Below are 18,237 nucleotides of genomic sequence, written 5' to 3'. Positions count from 1 at the left end.
CAGGTTCAACTGAGAAATAAAAAGTCTAGTATGGTTCCGATATTCAATATAAATCAAGTATTAATGATAATAATGATAATGATACCGCTTATTTTTGCCTGGGGATACAAAGTTCTTATATCATTACTCCGGCATTAGCTGCGTAACCGATACAGGCGCTCAAGTTTTCCAGGAACTTCTGCCTATAGGTACCGGGAACCTCTTCACCTCACCCGGGTTGAGTGCAGGACGAAGTTGGAAAATGTTCTCGCTGAAGGGAAACACACCATGGCTGGGAATCGAATTCACTAAGAGGCCGTCGCCTTCCTTAGTACCATCCTGTCTGTAAATGCACGCTTCTTGCCAAACACATTCTCCACGCTTTGTGCAAATTAATGTTAGCGCCCTATCCCTTCGGGAAATATTCTGCAGGCGATACGTTTACGATTTGCATTCTTGTTCTGCGATTGGTTGTAATGGATTGATCACGAACAGTGTATAATGAGATAAGCGAGAGCATTGTATGTCCAATATGGCCGCGTATTATAGATTTGAATTGAATCTTAATACTACATGATTAAGGACTTAAAAAGAAGACGAAATTGAAAAAAAAATGCCCGGTCTAGGTTTCATTATTCATTATATCTGTATAAGACGTCGAATGAAGTACGTGAAACGAAATTAAAAACAAATATATGTCATTGTTTCGTTGTGTAGAGTTAAGGTTTTGTCACCCAATCGATAATACATATTTGTTATTTGAAGCCACTGACCTATCTTACTTTGTCTGTTCAGTTTCCACACAGTCTGTATTCCCGTAACGATGAACCTACTACATATCTAGTTTGATTCAAAAACTTTTCGATGATAGAGAATGGAAATTCCATTTCTTGGCAGGGTTTTCCAGTAGAAAGGGGTCACAAAAATGAATTAGAGGCCGCTATATACTGTGAAGACTGGGCGAAGAAGGCGAAATGGAAAAAAATAAAATTAAGGAAATATCACTTAAGCGAAGAAAATTTTTCATACGTACTTCAGTCAATCACAGACTGTAATTATAGTGATTCCGATGCCCTTTTCATTCACCAATACCATTATGTTTTGCATTTTCAATGTGTTTTCAATTTTCAAATAATCAGCATAGCAACGAACAAATCAATGAGTTTTACATATAGTTATAAGCAAAACAAAATAATATATAAACGTCATAATAAATACATATTTCATAAATTTAGATATCGTAGGGATATGGTCGTTACGATATATAAATTGTTCCAAAATAAACAATTAAACAAAATTACAAGTCGCAATCAACATATCAAAATGGAGATAAGGGACTGAAAACAAGAGCGAATATTTCATTTGTAGCCTCTCTTGGAAAAAAAATATCATTCAGTTCAAAATCAAAGTGATGGTACACTGTAAAATATTACAATTCAATATCAGCAAATCACTGTTCACAAAAGACAAATAATTGTCCATAATACAAATAATCGTACAAAATGTCATGGTATTAACATATTGATATACAGTGAATAAATTCAGTAACAAAAATTAACCATTTAATCCAATATAAATTCACAAAATCATACAATAGTTGTGCAGAAAATTGATTGCTCAACATTGATTAAACTGAATGAAATCAATAGTATAAAGACGATACCAGGACTTATAACACCGAGCGTTTAGACGATAAGAGATGAAAAGTGCATGTAAATTGGTGGTTTCGTTTTTCCGTTAGCATCGTTGGATTACAAAATTGGCGTTTAATGTATACGGCGCGAATGTATATCGATTTCTCGAAATGTTGACAAAATGTAAACAATTTATTCTAATATCGGATGCATCAGGGTATGGCCGCTAGGTTAATCAAATACGAAAAACTGTGTGACCGAATGTGTGAAATTGGCAGGAGAAAAAAAAAGTCAGGAGGAAATTGATACAGTATTGTAAACACACATTTAGTTGTGTGTTTCAATACGGTGACATAAGGACTACTTTATGTGGATTGTGGTGCAGGCTACTGGGGGCGGGGCAAGATACGTGTGTTTCAGATATTTCAGATTATGTCAGTGAAGGAGCAAAGCGACCTTCCAGATTTCTAATAATCGGAGCGAGCGAGTGAGCGAAGCGTCCTATCCCATGCGATGACCGGGGCGTTTGTCTGTTGTTTATTCATATTTCATTTGACTTTGAAAATCTGATGGGTTTTATGAGTTGCATTTTGGAAAGAAATGCGGTAAAATAGAAATCTTATCAAGGGGTGGTGTGTCCCCACTGTGTATGCCGATAATCAAAATTATGCAATCTACTTTATTGGTAAGACCCATGATTTATTCTACATGGAGACCTACATTATATTTAAACGATTGACCTTGATCTGTACTCAAATGCAGGCAAATATTCCCCTTTGATCACAAGATCAGACCGGAAATGTGCTCTCGACATGAGTACGCCATCAGTTATTGTCACACCAACGAAACCGTCTCCAAATCGACCGATTGTAAGTCAATTAGCGATAACAGAAAGGCTTTGATCGGTCTGGGATCGGCATTGCAGGTGTGACTATAGCCCAACGAAGCCAGACAATGATGATCAGTTTTCTATTGAGACAAGATTTAATTAAACCGACCCGTCTCCTTCCCGCCCCTAGAGATGATCATGATAATGGGCAAGTGTCTTGATTAGGCATGTTAGGATGGGAAACATAACTCTCATCGCGCCTGCCGTACCTCATCAGGAGGGCCACAGCTCAATTGGAAACAAATGATTATACGTATGATTAAACCTCAAGGCTAGCAAACAACGAATATTAATATAGCTTTATGGGGTAAGGGGGGACAGTCACCTACATACTTAGTCCCATTAGACATAAACTGACGAAATGCTCGATTGTAGTATAAATTGACACATTCCTTGTAAAAAAAATTACCAGAATGCTAAGAAAGTCATCGTTTACCCTGAAAAGAATTAGCGCATTTTCGAGTAAAAAATTACACCATGCTAGTCGAGTGAAACAATACCAACTGCTCCTTTATTATCTTGTTTTATCCATTCTCGTTCCTTTCTTCCTGATATCCCCCACCTTTTTAATGGGAGGGGCGACCTCTGTAGACACTTAGGTGAGAGGTTCACATGTACTTCGTCATAGTTATACTCGGTTATGATTTTGCTTGTACAATTATACACTTTTCTGTCATTTGTTTCCTTCCTACCCCTGATGTGGAAATGTCCAATTTTTTTGTCTGATGGTTATGGGTACACCTGCTCTTTATCACTATGTTTTCTTTCTTTTCTTATCCCAATTTAATCCAGTTTTTTGAGCGGATGGTCGCTAGTAGTCGCATCCTGGCTATCGTGGGGAACTCAATCTCATGGATCAGTCTCCTCGTCGCTCTCTGCATATTCCTTCACTTTAGGTGAGCCATCGGTTCCTTTATAATGTGTAACAGTTTTTAGAAGTGTTATTCCATAAATAGGGTTTTTTTTAAGTCTGCCTTTGACATGCAATTAAGGTCAAGAGGCAGATTTATATTTTCGTAAGTTTTAATATGAAAGAAAATCAAAACAATTAGCACAGATTGTTGATGTAAATCATATTTGACATTTCTGCCAAAATTCGATTCTCTGCACGAAGTAATGAATGCATCGGTTGTGAAACTAATGTAAATGTGAAAAGGCCTCTTTCCCATGAGATTATCGTAAACTGCTTTTAAAGATATTTAAAACTGATAATATTCATTTTTTGTTGGATTTGACAACCCCACCCTCCCAAAGCACACACACAATTAAAATATCATCTAGACATTTAAACGCATGATATGTTTTAGAATGCATAATAATTAGCTTAGAAGAAGCAATAGCTCATTGAACTAAAAAAAAAAAAGCTTCTCGCAATGTCGATACCAAAACACAAAATTCAGGTCCATGCGATAGTGTCATTTGGATGGGGAAAGGTCATTATTATCAAGCCTGCGAAATAATTCGGAATGTAAATAGCTTTAGATTTCTGTGACACAGCTAATATTATAAGATAGTCTCTTTGTCTACAAGACCTTTGTTCACAGTTCATCACGCGTGTTTTAACTGCCACATTCGTTCTTCACCGATTATGCTCATGCTTTAGCTGATTTAGATCGCATGGTCTGCCCTCTAAACGCCCTCAGTTGAACTCTGCAACCCCATTGGACTACGCGCGGCTATCACGTGATCACTCACTCACGGCGGCGCCAATATAGTAGTTTGTCTGTGAACGTATCGTGTATGGATCCATGGAGCTTAAGTTATATGGTTCGCCGAAACACGCAAGACGGTAGCTTGGAGGCGGAACGTATTACATGTGTAAATTGAACTGATGCAAACATAAACCCTCACATCAATACTCATCCTCTACTTGCCGAGATACCAAACACTCGTAATATGTGTAATAGTATTCCCCTTGCGGTTCAATCTCAAACGTCTTGCAGTTTCCTGTTCTTCTCTCTCACCATCTCCCCGGCAGTTTAATCCCCTCCCCTTTTTTATATTCTCTTTCGTTCTTGTCCATGTTTTTTCTTAATGCTTTCCTCCCTGTATTTCTTTCTGACTTTCTCTCATATCTTCCTTTCTCTTTTTTTTCCTTCTTTCTCCCCCACATTGCTTCCAACGTCGCCTGATAATCACTCGTTCATCGCTTTCTTTCTCCACCCCGCCCTCTCTCTCTCTCTCGTCTCTATTTGTATCTCCCTCTTGCTATCTCTCTCTCTCTCTTTCCCATTCCCCGCTCTTCATGTCTGTCTACATTTGCCTGTCTCTATCTGTCTCTCTTTTTCCCCTCCTCCCTCTGTCTCTCACATGCTCACCCCCTCTTTCATTTCGTCAATCTATCTTTGTATTTGAGTCGAAACAGCTAAAACCTAATCCACGACCAATACTCCCGTCGTTTGTATATTTCCAGCAAAGCTTAGATTCTTTTCTGTCTATGTTACAAATATACTTCTCAATCTATAAAAAGAAGGGCACCGTGGACGTGCAAAACAGGGAAGCATTTAATACGAGGAAAGAAAACGGTTAAATAAAGAGATTAGTTCGATACACGCATCAATCAAATAGCTCAATGGGCTTAATGTAGCTGTAAAGTCATCTATGGAGCAACATAGAATCTCAATTAGATTATTTTTAATTAAGCTTTCCTTAATCATTATCATTTCCTAAGTAAAGAAAAAATTATGAGTAATACATCCCCGATACATAGTCTTCTTAACCCTTGCTGATACCTTCATGACTTTCAAGGTCGTGGACCTACTAAGTTGAGATAAAGACAGGTTCTTGACAAACCGTTTGGATAAAATAAATGATGGTGGAAAGCTTTCTCAAAGTGATTGGCAAAACTTTTTTATTTTCCCTGATATGACGGCCTTACTGTTTCTCATATTCATATTTAATGAGGTTTTGTATTTGGTATATATGGCAGACCCGCCTTGATGACATTAGACTATTAGACTGATGTAGAGGGGTTTTTTGGTTAAAATATTGTTACATTAATTTGTTTGTGTTTATCTTGGATGATTTCACCAATTCCATGCAACCAACACTTGTAGTCAAACACAGTACAACTGAGGAAATGTATGTTGTTGCGTTGGATACCGTTTTATTATAGGTGTATAATGCCACAGATGATATCATAAACAATTCATGTGATAATAAATGATAATGACCTTTGACCCCGCAGGAGCCTCAACTGTAATCGGACCAAGATTCACAAACATCTCTTTGTCTCCCTGCTCATACGTCTCACGATCGAAGTCATCTTTGCTATCGATCGCCACTACAGTATCGAACCCGGTCACAGATTCAATACCAACACGCTACGATTTCAGGTGAGTGTCCTGTATAGATCACGTGACTCCCTATCGGCTTTTTCCGACACGCCAATTTCCGCATGGGAAATTGAAATGTGTCAAACATTTTTCGGTAAAAGGCCAGGAGAAGGGGAAAAGAATGACAATGAGCTAAAAGAGAGTTTTACAGACAGAGGGAGGAATAATAAAAATGTAAGAATATACCCGTGAGAGAGGTTGATAGGGGGGAGATGGGGAAGGGGAAAATTGTACTTAGTCGGCATTATGGCTTTACTGTATGCCTACCAATCTGGAGTTTGGATGCGTAGAATGAAGGACGATTAGATTATCTTATAAAACATTATGCACCTGAACCCTGATATACAATATATGTATGTACTTATTATATGTTAAGCTTAAGTTCCGCTTAAGCACACCATCCTAAGCAGAAAGAGCAAAAAAAAAAGTATGTAGATCACATGACGACTTACATACACACACATAGTCCTAAGCCTCAAACCCATGCACGTCATTTATATCATTAAATGGGCCAGGGACAACACAATTACAATATATATATACATAATTATATATATATATATATTCTTTGTTTAAAAAATGTCGTACGAAGAATGTTGTCCGATGGGAATAAACTTTGACAAGTTAACTGACAATTTAGGCGTATTTTCAACACAAAATCCGCTATTGTTTTTTTTTTTCAATTTCATCATCCAGCATTTTGTTATTTTTTAGTTCAAAGATCAATCTAGCATCCATCTATACTATACTTTCATAATTTGCTTACAATTTCAAACTTTATCTAGATAGTGCATGCAGTTCACAGTTTCTTATGAACAGTTTAAATGAAAGTATCCAGTGCGAATCTGTTTTTCATTTCTATAATAAAATATTTCTGTCTTGTCGTACAGAATGTTACGCGGAAATGTTTTTTTTTTTCTCCTTATTTATCTCTTTATTCCAGCCCATATTGTGTGAAATATTCGAAGTATTGCGTGAATACGGACGGTTTTGTGCCTTTGCTTGGATGTTTATAGAAGGAATGTATCTCAATTCGCTAATCTCCATTGCTGTCTTCGGCAAACCCAAGTTCCTTCTTTATTATCTCATCGGCTGGGGTAAGCGAAAAATCATTGCTAAAACTGCAATTGTATCCATTCCTTTCGATTAACTAGTTCCTCTGCTTTTAGGTATATGTTATATCCAAAATGTATTCAATACAACAATAATATGTAGCAGAAAAGAGAAGGGATAAGAAACAGTTTTATATCTTTACGAGCCTCTGACATTTTATTTTTTTGTTCAAGTTTATTGTTATGATTGAGAAAGGATCATGCCCAACAGGCCTAACAGCATTCTGCATGCAGAATAAACGAGTAAAGAATATTGCCATCGTTCGTGATACTTATAATGCTAGTATTCATGAATTATTTTTTTATTATCATTCATTCAAAAAAATAATTCATTTTACGTAGAAATAATATTCGTTTCAGCTTCACCAATATAATAACTGTAAAACGGTAAGCGATTGAGATATGTATATCGTTAACAATTTAACACGTATTTTTGCTGTATTGCACATCACAATCGTGTTCTACATTTCTATATCATTGGCAAACATGTGCGGGGACTCGACTAAATAATAACTCGAGAACGTTGATGCAATTTAGACATTTAGAGAACAATTTTACACACATATTTTGCTGTGTCGCATATCACCAAATTAAATAATCGTGCTCTACATTTTTGTATCATTGGCAAACATGTGTGGGGGCTTTGAGGGCTCGCAAAATTGTGGTTTGTAACTCATACCTAGTGAGTGATTCCATATGCAATAAACGCTGATGAAACACTTGAGCCATCTGCATTGATTGAAGAAGATGTGTGCTTGCCTCAACTTACAAACTATTCCATACTTCACATTATTTGTTCGATAATCCAAAGAATTATCGCCTCTACTGGCCTTCATTTCCCTGCGAGTATCGATTTCGTGGCGCAATTATCTTACCCTATATTCAGGATTCTGAACTGACAATTGATTTGGAGAATATGCAGGCGCTTTAGAAAAAAAATGAAGAAAGTGTTCGGAGGTGGGTATACATGGGTGAGGAGAAAGGATAAAAGAGATGCAGTTTTAAAATGATAAAAATTTCAAACATGTTTGATCGACACCACTTTCCTTGAGTGCAGCCCCCCCCCCCCCCTCCTCAACACAAAGTCGATTAAATAAATTGATAAAAAATGAAACCATCATGACACTGAAAATTCCATGAATTTCTTTTTTTTTAACAATTCGCTAAATTTTGCAAAACAGTTATTCACAATCTGTGTCGGTATGCACATGTGGAGACCAATGTCGTCACCCACTCATTATTTTGTTGTGTAAGGCCTATATCATGTATATGGAATATAATTTCTCTCCTCACTATAATGCTAAACAAATTCATCACTGGGCATATAGTATTGCAATCGTTGTAACTTATTGTGGTTCGATGAATATTCTCCTTATTTTTAATCTAAATGTTTTAATATTTAATAAAATGGAAAATTGTATGATTAAGACAAACACAAAAGAATTAGTAAGCCAGTACCATCCCCCAAAGTCCTATTTGCATGCCTTTCAGATGAGTTATTTTCACAATAAAATTTGGGCCCATTGGAATATATATTGCAAATCAATGACCATGCTTACTGTAGATGTTTCCCCGTTAAAAGGCGGTATTTTCTTTTTTTTTTTACTTAACATTATTACATTATCGTTTTTTTGCAGTATTTCCTATTCCCTTTGTAAGTGCTTGGGCTATTGCAATGGAAATGACGAATGGTAGTCGGTGAGTTTCAATCATTTCTAGATGTCCTTTCTTTTTTTATTCGAGATTATCTGCAAATAAAAGTTTCCCTTCGACCATTCTGACATGTTACCATTGTCGAAGGGCCTTTGACATAGGTAACACGTTAGTTTATGCTTCTAACGCAACGAATTAAAATGATTAGAATATCATATGCGTTTTTACTCCAAATGCGGGGATGGTCATTTAATCGTTGCTCATATTTTTACATATTTTACACTTTCCCTGGGTTCGCTCGAAAGCATTTGATTTACATATTTCTACGTTTTGAAGGTAATGTTGTAATTTTGTACCCTATACTGGACTAGGAAAGATGCGGGAAATTGTGTAATCTCTCAATATGCTGAGGAGACTTTATACACATATGGCATGTATAGTTATTATGATCAGCCCTCTGCATCATATTACTTTGCATGTAATAGTGACCATGGTGACGCTTGTGATATATGATCTTAGAATTTTCAGTAAAAAATATGAATTAGAAAAAAAAAATCACTGACTATATGCTAATATTCGCATTCCTTATATCATTCTTTCTTTTACAAAATCCTTTTGCGTGAACAGGTTATTTCCATTATTGTTGTATTTCAGGTGCTGGTATCCGCATGTCAATTCATTATTCTTTAAAGGTCTCATTGAAATTCCAAGAAATATTCTTCTTGCCGTGAGTATTAAGCATCCAACTAATAATTATGACAATTATTCTTAAAATTATCATCATAATTATTATTACTGTTATAATTATCATTCTTGTTATTATTATTGTTGTTGTTATTATTATCATTATCATCATCATTAATATTATTAGGGGAGTGTTTTTTGTCTCACCTGCGAAGCAAAGTGAGACTATAGGCGCCGCTTTTCCGACGGCGGCGGCGACGGCGGCGGCGTCAACATCAAATCTTAACCTGAGGTTAAGTTTTTGAAATGACGTCATAACTTAGAAAGTATATGGACCTAGTTAATAAAACTTGGCCATAAGGTTAATCAAGTATTACTAAACATCCTATTAGAGTTTAATGTCACATGACCAAGGTCAAAGGTCATTTAGGGTCAATGAACTTAGACCATGTTGGAGGAATCAACATCGAAATCTTAACATGAGGTTAAGTTTTTGAAATGTCATCATAACTTAGAAAATATATGGACCTAGTTCATGAAACTTGACATAAGGTTAATCAAGTATCACTGAACATCCTGCATGAGTTTCACGTCACATGACCAAGGTCAAAGGTCATTTAGGGTCAATGAACTTTGGCCGAATTGGGGATATCTGTTGAATTCCCATCATAACTTTGAAAGTTTATGGATCTGATTCATGAAACTTGGACATAATAGTAATCAAGCATCACTGAAAATTTTGTGCTAGTTTCAGGTCTCATGATTAAGGTCAAAGGTCATTTAGGGTCAATGAACTTTGGCCGAATCGGGTATCTGTTGAATTACCATCATAACTTTGAAAGTTTATTGGTCTAGTTCATTAAACTTGGACATTAGAGTAATCAAGTATCACTGAACATCCTGTGCGCGTTTCAGGTCACATGACCAAGGTCAAAGGTCATTGAACTTTGGCCGAATTGGGTGTATCTGTTGAATTACCATCATAACTTTGAAAGTTTATGGATCTGATTCATGAAACTTGTACATAAGAGTAATCAAGTATCACTGAACATCCTGTTCGAGTTTCAGGTCACATGATCAAGGTCAAAGGTCATGTAAGGTCAATGAACTTTGGCCATGTTGGGGTTTTTTGTTGAATAACCATCATATCTCTGTAAGTTTATTGGTCTAGTTCATAAAAAGTGGACATAGAGTAACCATGTATCACTGAACATCTTGTGCAAGTTAGAGTAGTATTCAAAGTCAGCACTGCTGCTATATTGAACCGCGTGATGCAGGTGAGACGGCCAGAGGCATTCCACTTGTTTCTATTTATATTGTTTCATATTTATGATGAATGAATATAAAACCGATGAATCACAAGACTAGCTGAAAAGATATCCTGTCAGAGGGTAATGAATAGGATTTGTACACATTGAAAGATTCTTCGAAAGTTGAATAGTTTTCTACGCTGTCTGATTTTTCACTCTTTCAGCTGTCTTATTACGCATAATATCTTCCTTAATATTTTTTTTTCCTCAAGCAGTGCTTCACCATAGGTCCCCATCCTAAATTTCGCTTTAGATTTTTATTTTGCATCTGTTTGTATTTCGTTTCGTATAGATTTACGAACAATAAATTAAATTATTAAATCAAAATAATAGGCTTGCCAGTTGTAACAACAATGGACTTGTCGACACAGGGGGATCTACTGTCGCCAATCAATCAACACTTGAAAACATCGGGCTTATTTTTAAGTATAATTGCTTTGCTATTGTATGGAAATTATATGCAAATCGAAATGCTTCTGTCCGACGTCATTAGCATCGGCGCTTTCCTATTCTTAGGTACGCCTTCAGCGTTTCCGCTGGAAAGTTATCAAACCCAATGGGTTAATTTTTTTATATCTCTATGGGGTCATTTTCTCTTTTTTTTTGTTCGAGGTTATGCATGATTGTGAAAGTTTCTTGCTTTCAAAATATTCAAATAGAAGAAGGAAGCAATTGTGGGCAAGCGTAATAAGGAGCATCATGTATGGGAATATTTGTCGAAATAATTGATAACCTTCCTTTCTATCCCCCCTCTCTCTCTCTCTTTCTCTTTCCATTTCGTGTAGGCCAATAGTCTTACGAATGCAGGGGCGCTTTGTTAGAGTTTCAGTGTGTGTTTCTCCCTTTTCACCCTAAAATGCCATGCTAATTTCTAGGTGGATACTTGATTCTAGGCCCATCGTCTGTATGTCTACTTTGCACCATCTTATCCAATGATTAGTCATTGAATAGCTAAAATATGCAACCTGTCCATCAATTGATTCAGAAATTATTCAGTTATGTACACGTACATTTAGATAAAAGAAAAAATAAAGGAATGTAGCTTGAATATTTATCAAAATTGATTCAAATATATTGAAAATGTTTCTGCAACACAACAAAAAAAATTAAGAATCTTGATATGGAAATTGCTGAATTGTATTTACGTACATAACTTGAATAATCATTAAAACTAATGAAAGATATAAGTATTACATTGTATATATTTCTACAACTTAACTTATCCCCCCCCCAAAAAAAAAAAAGATTAACATACTAAGGAACACCCGAAGCGGGATGTAACAATGGGGAGTGGTATTCCATTATGAGGAGGGTCGTTAATAATGCAGGATTTGAAGAAAAAAAAACAGAGGGTATAACATTGATAGATAAACTAACAATAAGGATATGATACTAACAGAACTATCGATTTACGTTGAACTATACTGGCTATTCCCGATTATCTACAATCATTATTTGTAACATGAGAGCGTTTATAGTATCATACAGTAAATGATTTATGCGTGAACTATACGATCTTTCTACCCCCCACGTTTTACCGCTCGTTAAATGTATCATCGCTCATACATGTATACTTTTTTTACGTCGTTTTGCATTTCGTCCATAACAATAACGGCGGTTGTTTTGCAGAATACCGTAAAACAACGCACTGTAGTCGAAAATACATTGTACAATGGCATTAAATAGAAGCAATGCACATTACTAGGGTCGATGAGTCCAATATATATTAAAGATTCAGCTTAAATTTCAAATCTTCTTTCACTCATCCACCCCCCCCCCCCCTAAAAAAAATAAGAGGTACAATACATATCAAATAGTTAATGTAGTAATAAATAGTTCTTACTCATGGCTCTGGATACGGGATGGTGGGGGTGCTGATTGTATTTTCAATTATTTTTTCTATAGGCAGCCCCACCACAAATTGAGAAATGTAATAGTGAACACCCTTTTTGTGCTTTTATTGTTGTACCCCCCACCCCCTGCCTCCACATAATTCAGATATTTGCTACACAATATTATGAAATGATCATTGTTTTGTTTTTCTTCTGCAGATCAATGCCATCTTTCTCATAAACATTGTTCGGGTTTTGGTCACCAAATTACGAGAGAGTAATTCAGGAGAAGTTCAACAAGTAAGGTCAGTTCACTTTAAAAATAAATAAAAAAACAATGTATAAAATCTTTGTGTAAAGCGGGCCTTCCCACGAGGCAAAGAGCACAAGGGGCCGAGTGTCCAGTAGTCCGAGTTGTATTATTATTTTACTTATTTATTTTGCTTTAATTTTTTCTCGTAATTGTTCTTATTCCGCATCTAATCGATAATAGTCTAGGGGGTACTTTTTTTACATTGAATAATAGGTTAACCGCAAGTCTAGACAATTTTCTTGATAAGAAAATACAATATAGAAAATCTCCTCGACTCTTGCGTCTTTCCTCGATGCACTCCCCCCCACCCCCCCCACCCACACCCCCCACCGCACCCCCCTGATGATAGCATGCCCGCGGTTTGGAAACCAACGCCTGGTTCACTATCGAGAGTTTCGTGAAGACTCGGGAATATGGCCAATGCTGGAAGTGTTGTTACCTTTATACAGCTTGCTGGTTGCAAAACAATAAAACCTAGGGGTCCAATCAGCTTATATAAACGATTTGTAACCATGGAAAACATAAGCAAGGTGGCAATTTATCATTGTCCAAAGAAGAATAACAATTCCTGGTGGAATAAAAGCGGGAATGGGAAGTATATTTACCTCTTCTTATTTTATACTTGCTTCTAAAAGTTTTTTTGGTTGATAAAATGGTAATTACAATCCGAATTGTCAAATGAATGAGGAATTTTGACTTTCAATCTTACTGTCCAAACATGATCGCAAGCTTTCTCTATTTAAAAGCCTGGTCCCATTGGCCAATGGACGCAAAACGTATTCATGAAGGACACAGCGGACGAAATTTAAAGGATATAAACAAAATATATCAGGCGTTCCCTTCGAAAGCATAGTGGGAATTATTAATCCTCGGTTGGATCAGCAAAATATGTAGCAATAGTAATTGCCAGACCAACCTCGGATAAATAATTCCACTATACTTTCTCCAAGCGTGATATATTTGTTAACTTAAGGCCACCGCACACCTTACGATCCGACTGGTCTACGACTGGCTTGCGACAGAAACAGAGAAACTGGTATATTCACTCGTTTCTTCACGATTCGATTTTGGTAAAATGGTAATAGCCTCCTTTACAACTTACCAGATTCTCAACTTGGAAAATTGCAAAGATTCCAAAATGCAGCTGCACGTATTGCAACTCAATCTAGCAAGCGCAGCCACATCACCTCTATATTGAAAACTCTTCACTGGTTGCCCCTAAAGGAACGCATAGTCTTTAAAATCCTTCTTTTGATTTTTCATATAGTCAATGGAACTTCCCCCAGTTACAATAGGTCTTTGATGCATCATTACCAACCCTCAAGAAATTTACGATCCTCATCATCCATGTCATCTAATCTCTTACAAATTCCAGTTGCTAAGAAATCATGCGGGGAGCGGGGCCTTTGCTCATGCAGGGCCTAGCTTGTGGAATTCTCTCCCACACAGTGTGAAAACCCAGACTTCAGTGACCACCTCCAAGGGCAACCTGAAAACAAACCTGTATAAAAGTGTTTTTATAGACATTGACCTATTGTTCAGACATGTATTATATGTAAATAGTTTTTGTTGATCTGCTCTGAAGCGCCTTGAGCATTTAAAATCAAGATGGAAAGTGCGCTATATAAATCTTATGTATTAGTATTATTAGAGAGGGGAGATGTGACGTCACAGCTCTTGTCAGCTTGAGAGTCGCAGACCGGTCAGAGACAAGTCGCAATGAAAATCATAAGGATTTGACATGTCGAATCTTTGTGACTTTATCGCAAGCTCAATCCAACTTTCAGCCAATCAGACAGCAGAGTTGCACGACACGTGTACGATATACAACGCGCATACGATGTAGTAAGCGCCATTTTCTCAGTTGTTATGGCAAAAAGCGCATGCGTGAGTCGCAGACAGCATGGTAGTCGTATCGCCAGGTGTGCGGTGACAAGTACCTTGCGATTCACCTCAACTCAGTCGCAAGCCAGTCGTAGACCAGGTGTGCGGTGGCCTTAAAAGATATTACATTATTTATGACTGCTAGACCCTGTCATACGTTTTGTCATATCTTTTGCTTGTATAATTATTGGGATTACGCGCATATAAAGGCGCGTATTTTTGGTGCGCGCTAAAGAGACGAGACAAAATTTACGACAATTCTTTTGACAAAAGTTATGACATCCACCAGAATACCGATTTTGCCATATCTCCGAGAAAAGACAATGTTCAGAATACCGCCCCCGGTGTGTGTAGCTTATATGGAACACTCACCTGTTACATGACATGATCTGATTATCTGAATTACTTTATTGTTTTAATTTTTTGTGCAGAAAAGCTGTAAAGGCTGCCATTGTTTTACTGCCCCTACTGGGGATAGTCAACCTCTTATGGGTCCTCCCCGAAGCTACGGCCAAGGATAGCAGGGCAATCATCGTCATCTGTCTCTTCATCTTTAGATTCTTCGCCGAGTTTCAGGGATTTTTCGTCGCTTTACTTTACTGCTTCTTAAATCAAGAGGTAAATCGTGCGTAATTGTTATACATTTATTTCCCCCCAATTTTTGTTTGTTTGTTTGTTTTGGGGGGCATTACCTATGTTTCCGTCAGATTTCCGTTCATTTTTGTTCACTTATAAAACCTATTGATTCATTAAAAGTTTAAAAACGTTTATACTTCCATTTGCCCATGGCATGCACTTAATTCAGTTCACTGTCTTATATTTTACTCGGAAGGTAGTGACAACAGTAAATAATATATTTCTAATGAACATAATAAACTGAGATCAATGTATGGTAGCAAATTAAAATATGATATCTATGAATTGCGTACCTTCGTGAAGATAAGGACGATATTGTACGTTCTTACCATCACATTCGTTTGGTTTGGTTAATGAGAAGAATTATTCTTGCGACTTTACAACTATAGCTGGCGCTCTAATAGATTAAAGGAATGGGTCCCTTTACTACAATCTTGACAATACGTTGTGATATGGTTGATTCATTCGAATTGGTCAACAAACTAGAGTTCTAATTATTCGAAAAAGGACTTTCAGGGTCCCGTAACATCAAGGATAGCGATTGATCGTAAGCTTGATTTTCACGATTGATTGTACGTTGTAGTCAATGTCATCAATCGTAAAATATTATTCTACGATGAGTGTAAACTTTGTGTTTCGGGCCAAAGGTGTCCCCCAAAAATTACCTTGAATGAATTACCGGTAATAAAACGGCTCAAAACTGGCGTCAAAACGATTCTTAAAACACAATATTTCCCCACGTCTAACTATTTTGATAAATATTATATTCCATTTTTGTCAAGGTTCGGGTGGTTTTGAGAAGGAAATGGTCGACGTGGAGGAATTACCGTGATCCGACAACGAGACGGACGTCGATGCTTACCTCAACGTCAGATGTAAGTAACGCCCTGCCCATACCCCCCCCCCACCCCCTTTCTACGTCTCCCTCGTTACGCACCTATATATTTCCCCGCCTCGTCCACTTTTAGCGGCAATTTTCTTGTCAAAAATAGGAACTATACGCTGAATAAGATTTTTTTCGTCGTCTACGTCATGGCTATGTAACTAGGGCTCAGCAAAAGGCTCAAAAGTATGATTAATCACGAGTAATAAGGTTGCACTTTAAATCTATTTAGTAGTGATAGATTATTAATCGAAACATAATTATTAACGAAGACGTATTAATAAAACATAGTTTTCCTAATTGTGAGCTCATTCATATTTTGGGACTTTATATCACTGTCTTATATTTCTTGTCTTGTTTTATGCATACGCTGTTCATCTTTTCTTTCTTCATGATTTCACATTTCTTTTTGCTACATCTCCCTTTCTTCTTGATTTCTTTCATTCCTTCTTTCATTTCTGTATCTCTCTCTCTTTATAGATTTATTCATATTCCTTTCCTTTATGATATTTCTCATCGTTTTGATTTGATTTGATTTATTTTATTCGTCAAGAATATCACAAGAGATTACAATGAAATTGAAGAATACCTTGACAGGATAGCCCATGAAAGCCAAAAGGCTTATTTCCAATGGGGTCCTATAGTTAGTATAAAACATTAACATATTGTAACCAGCAATGTAACAAAACTGGAATATGGTAAAGAAAATAATAAAATACATACATACGTATCCTTCAGTCAAAATAATGTGCAAACATCTGAAGCAAACAACAATCCTCATAATATGTGAAACAATATTTTTTTTTTGTCATCACTATAATCATATTATTCATTATCATCATCGTCCTCGTCATCACGGTTGTCGTCATCATCATCATCACCACCACCACAATCATCATAATCATCACCACCCCCGCTACGACTTTTTTCCTTCTCTCTCTCCTCCTCATTATCCTCGTAATGATAAATGAAATTCCCTTCATCTCTCTCGTCTATGTTATCCCCGTTTCCACTGGGATTGCTCACACCATCATCGTCATTCTCGCTGAATTTCATCATCAACTCCCTGCTACTAATTTTTTTTTCACTATCATGGGATTTTCATGTTTCATCACCTTCATTTTGGCTTCCAAAATTACTCATCTTCCTCCTTAATCAGGTGAATTGTTTATCTTACGCATGCTTCATTCTTTATAGATTCATTCGACAAGAGGAACGAAACCGCGGATGGGTGGCGGAGGGTTCGAATACATTACAGTCACGGTCTGAGATGAAGACTATCTATACAGAGGCCGTATAACGTACGAAGAACGATACGACACAAAACGAATGCATTTCCAAACTTGAGAGCTACAAAGCGGCGTCATCAGGGATTTGTCCATCTGGTGTCTTACATGAAGCCAATAAAAGAGAAAAAAAAAAAACTTCTAAAACAGGAGGAAACTTGGGTGCAACGTTTCGTTTGATTATCACAATGCTATGTTCAAACCTCATTTCAAAATATCGACTGCAAGGCGTTGTTGAAAACGGCATGTTATATTTTAAAATTGAGAAGAAACTGAGTACATCATTATTTTCCTGCTGACAAAGACATGAAGAGGAGATATGTGACATCGCAACGACACCATCCGGACTTGCGGGAATCTAAACCTTCGCTTTGAAAGTGTTACAAAAAAGCACACGTGTGCCCGTCATTATAATCAGTTCATAACATTTATTGCACATTCATTTATTTATTCAGAGTTCAAATATACGTGTATGTGTGTCCCCATAGTATGTGTGCATTTATACGTATGTGTGGTTATTAAGTGGCCATTGAAACGGCCCCAATTGTGAACACAGAAATAAAAGGAAGATTGTGAAAGTCTATATTTCTGTGTGTTGGGCACAAGAGGGCAGGCGAATACATGAGAAAGCGAAAAGGTAACACTATTAGCGAGAAGCAACATGTAAGCTCTAGCGTATTTAATGTTTTTGGATCACCCCAAAATATTCATGGGCAATTTGGCCCTAATCAAGTTATTGGCCTATCTATCACATGCACCGTAATGTATTTGGAAATGATCGACAATAAATGCAGGTGTCAATATTGG

At 36.8% G+C, this 18,237-nt stretch overlaps 1 protein-coding gene across 1 annotated transcript in view; it reads left to right on the top strand.

The window, feature by feature from the left end:
* LOC121426144 (PDF receptor-like) overlaps positions 1–17,715 on the top strand; it is a 57,864-nt gene extending 40,149 nt beyond the window's left edge. Inside the window, exons 4-12 of the mRNA XM_041622322.1 lie at positions 3,295–3,398; positions 5,690–5,837; positions 6,781–6,934; positions 8,587–8,647; positions 9,257–9,329; positions 12,648–12,733; positions 15,057–15,243; positions 16,044–16,136; positions 17,342–17,715. Coding sequence (XP_041478256.1) covers positions 3,295–3,398; positions 5,690–5,837; positions 6,781–6,934; positions 8,587–8,647; positions 9,257–9,329; positions 12,648–12,733; positions 15,057–15,243; positions 16,044–16,136; positions 17,342–17,413 — 978 coding nt within the window. The 3' untranslated portion in view covers positions 17,414–17,715. The remainder of the gene's footprint in view (positions 1–3,294; positions 3,399–5,689; positions 5,838–6,780; positions 6,935–8,586; positions 8,648–9,256; positions 9,330–12,647; positions 12,734–15,056; positions 15,244–16,043; positions 16,137–17,341) is intronic.
* Positions 17,716–18,237: the final 522 nt, after the last annotated feature.

The sequence above is a fragment of the Lytechinus variegatus genome, chromosome 13 (assembly GCF_018143015.1).
Source record: "Lytechinus variegatus isolate NC3 chromosome 13, Lvar_3.0, whole genome shotgun sequence".
NCBI classification, from domain to species: Eukaryota; Metazoa; Echinodermata; class Echinoidea; order Temnopleuroida; family Toxopneustidae; genus Lytechinus; species Lytechinus variegatus.
Note: the sequence above shows the minus strand (reverse complement) of the source record. Positions and strands in the feature narration are given on the sequence as shown.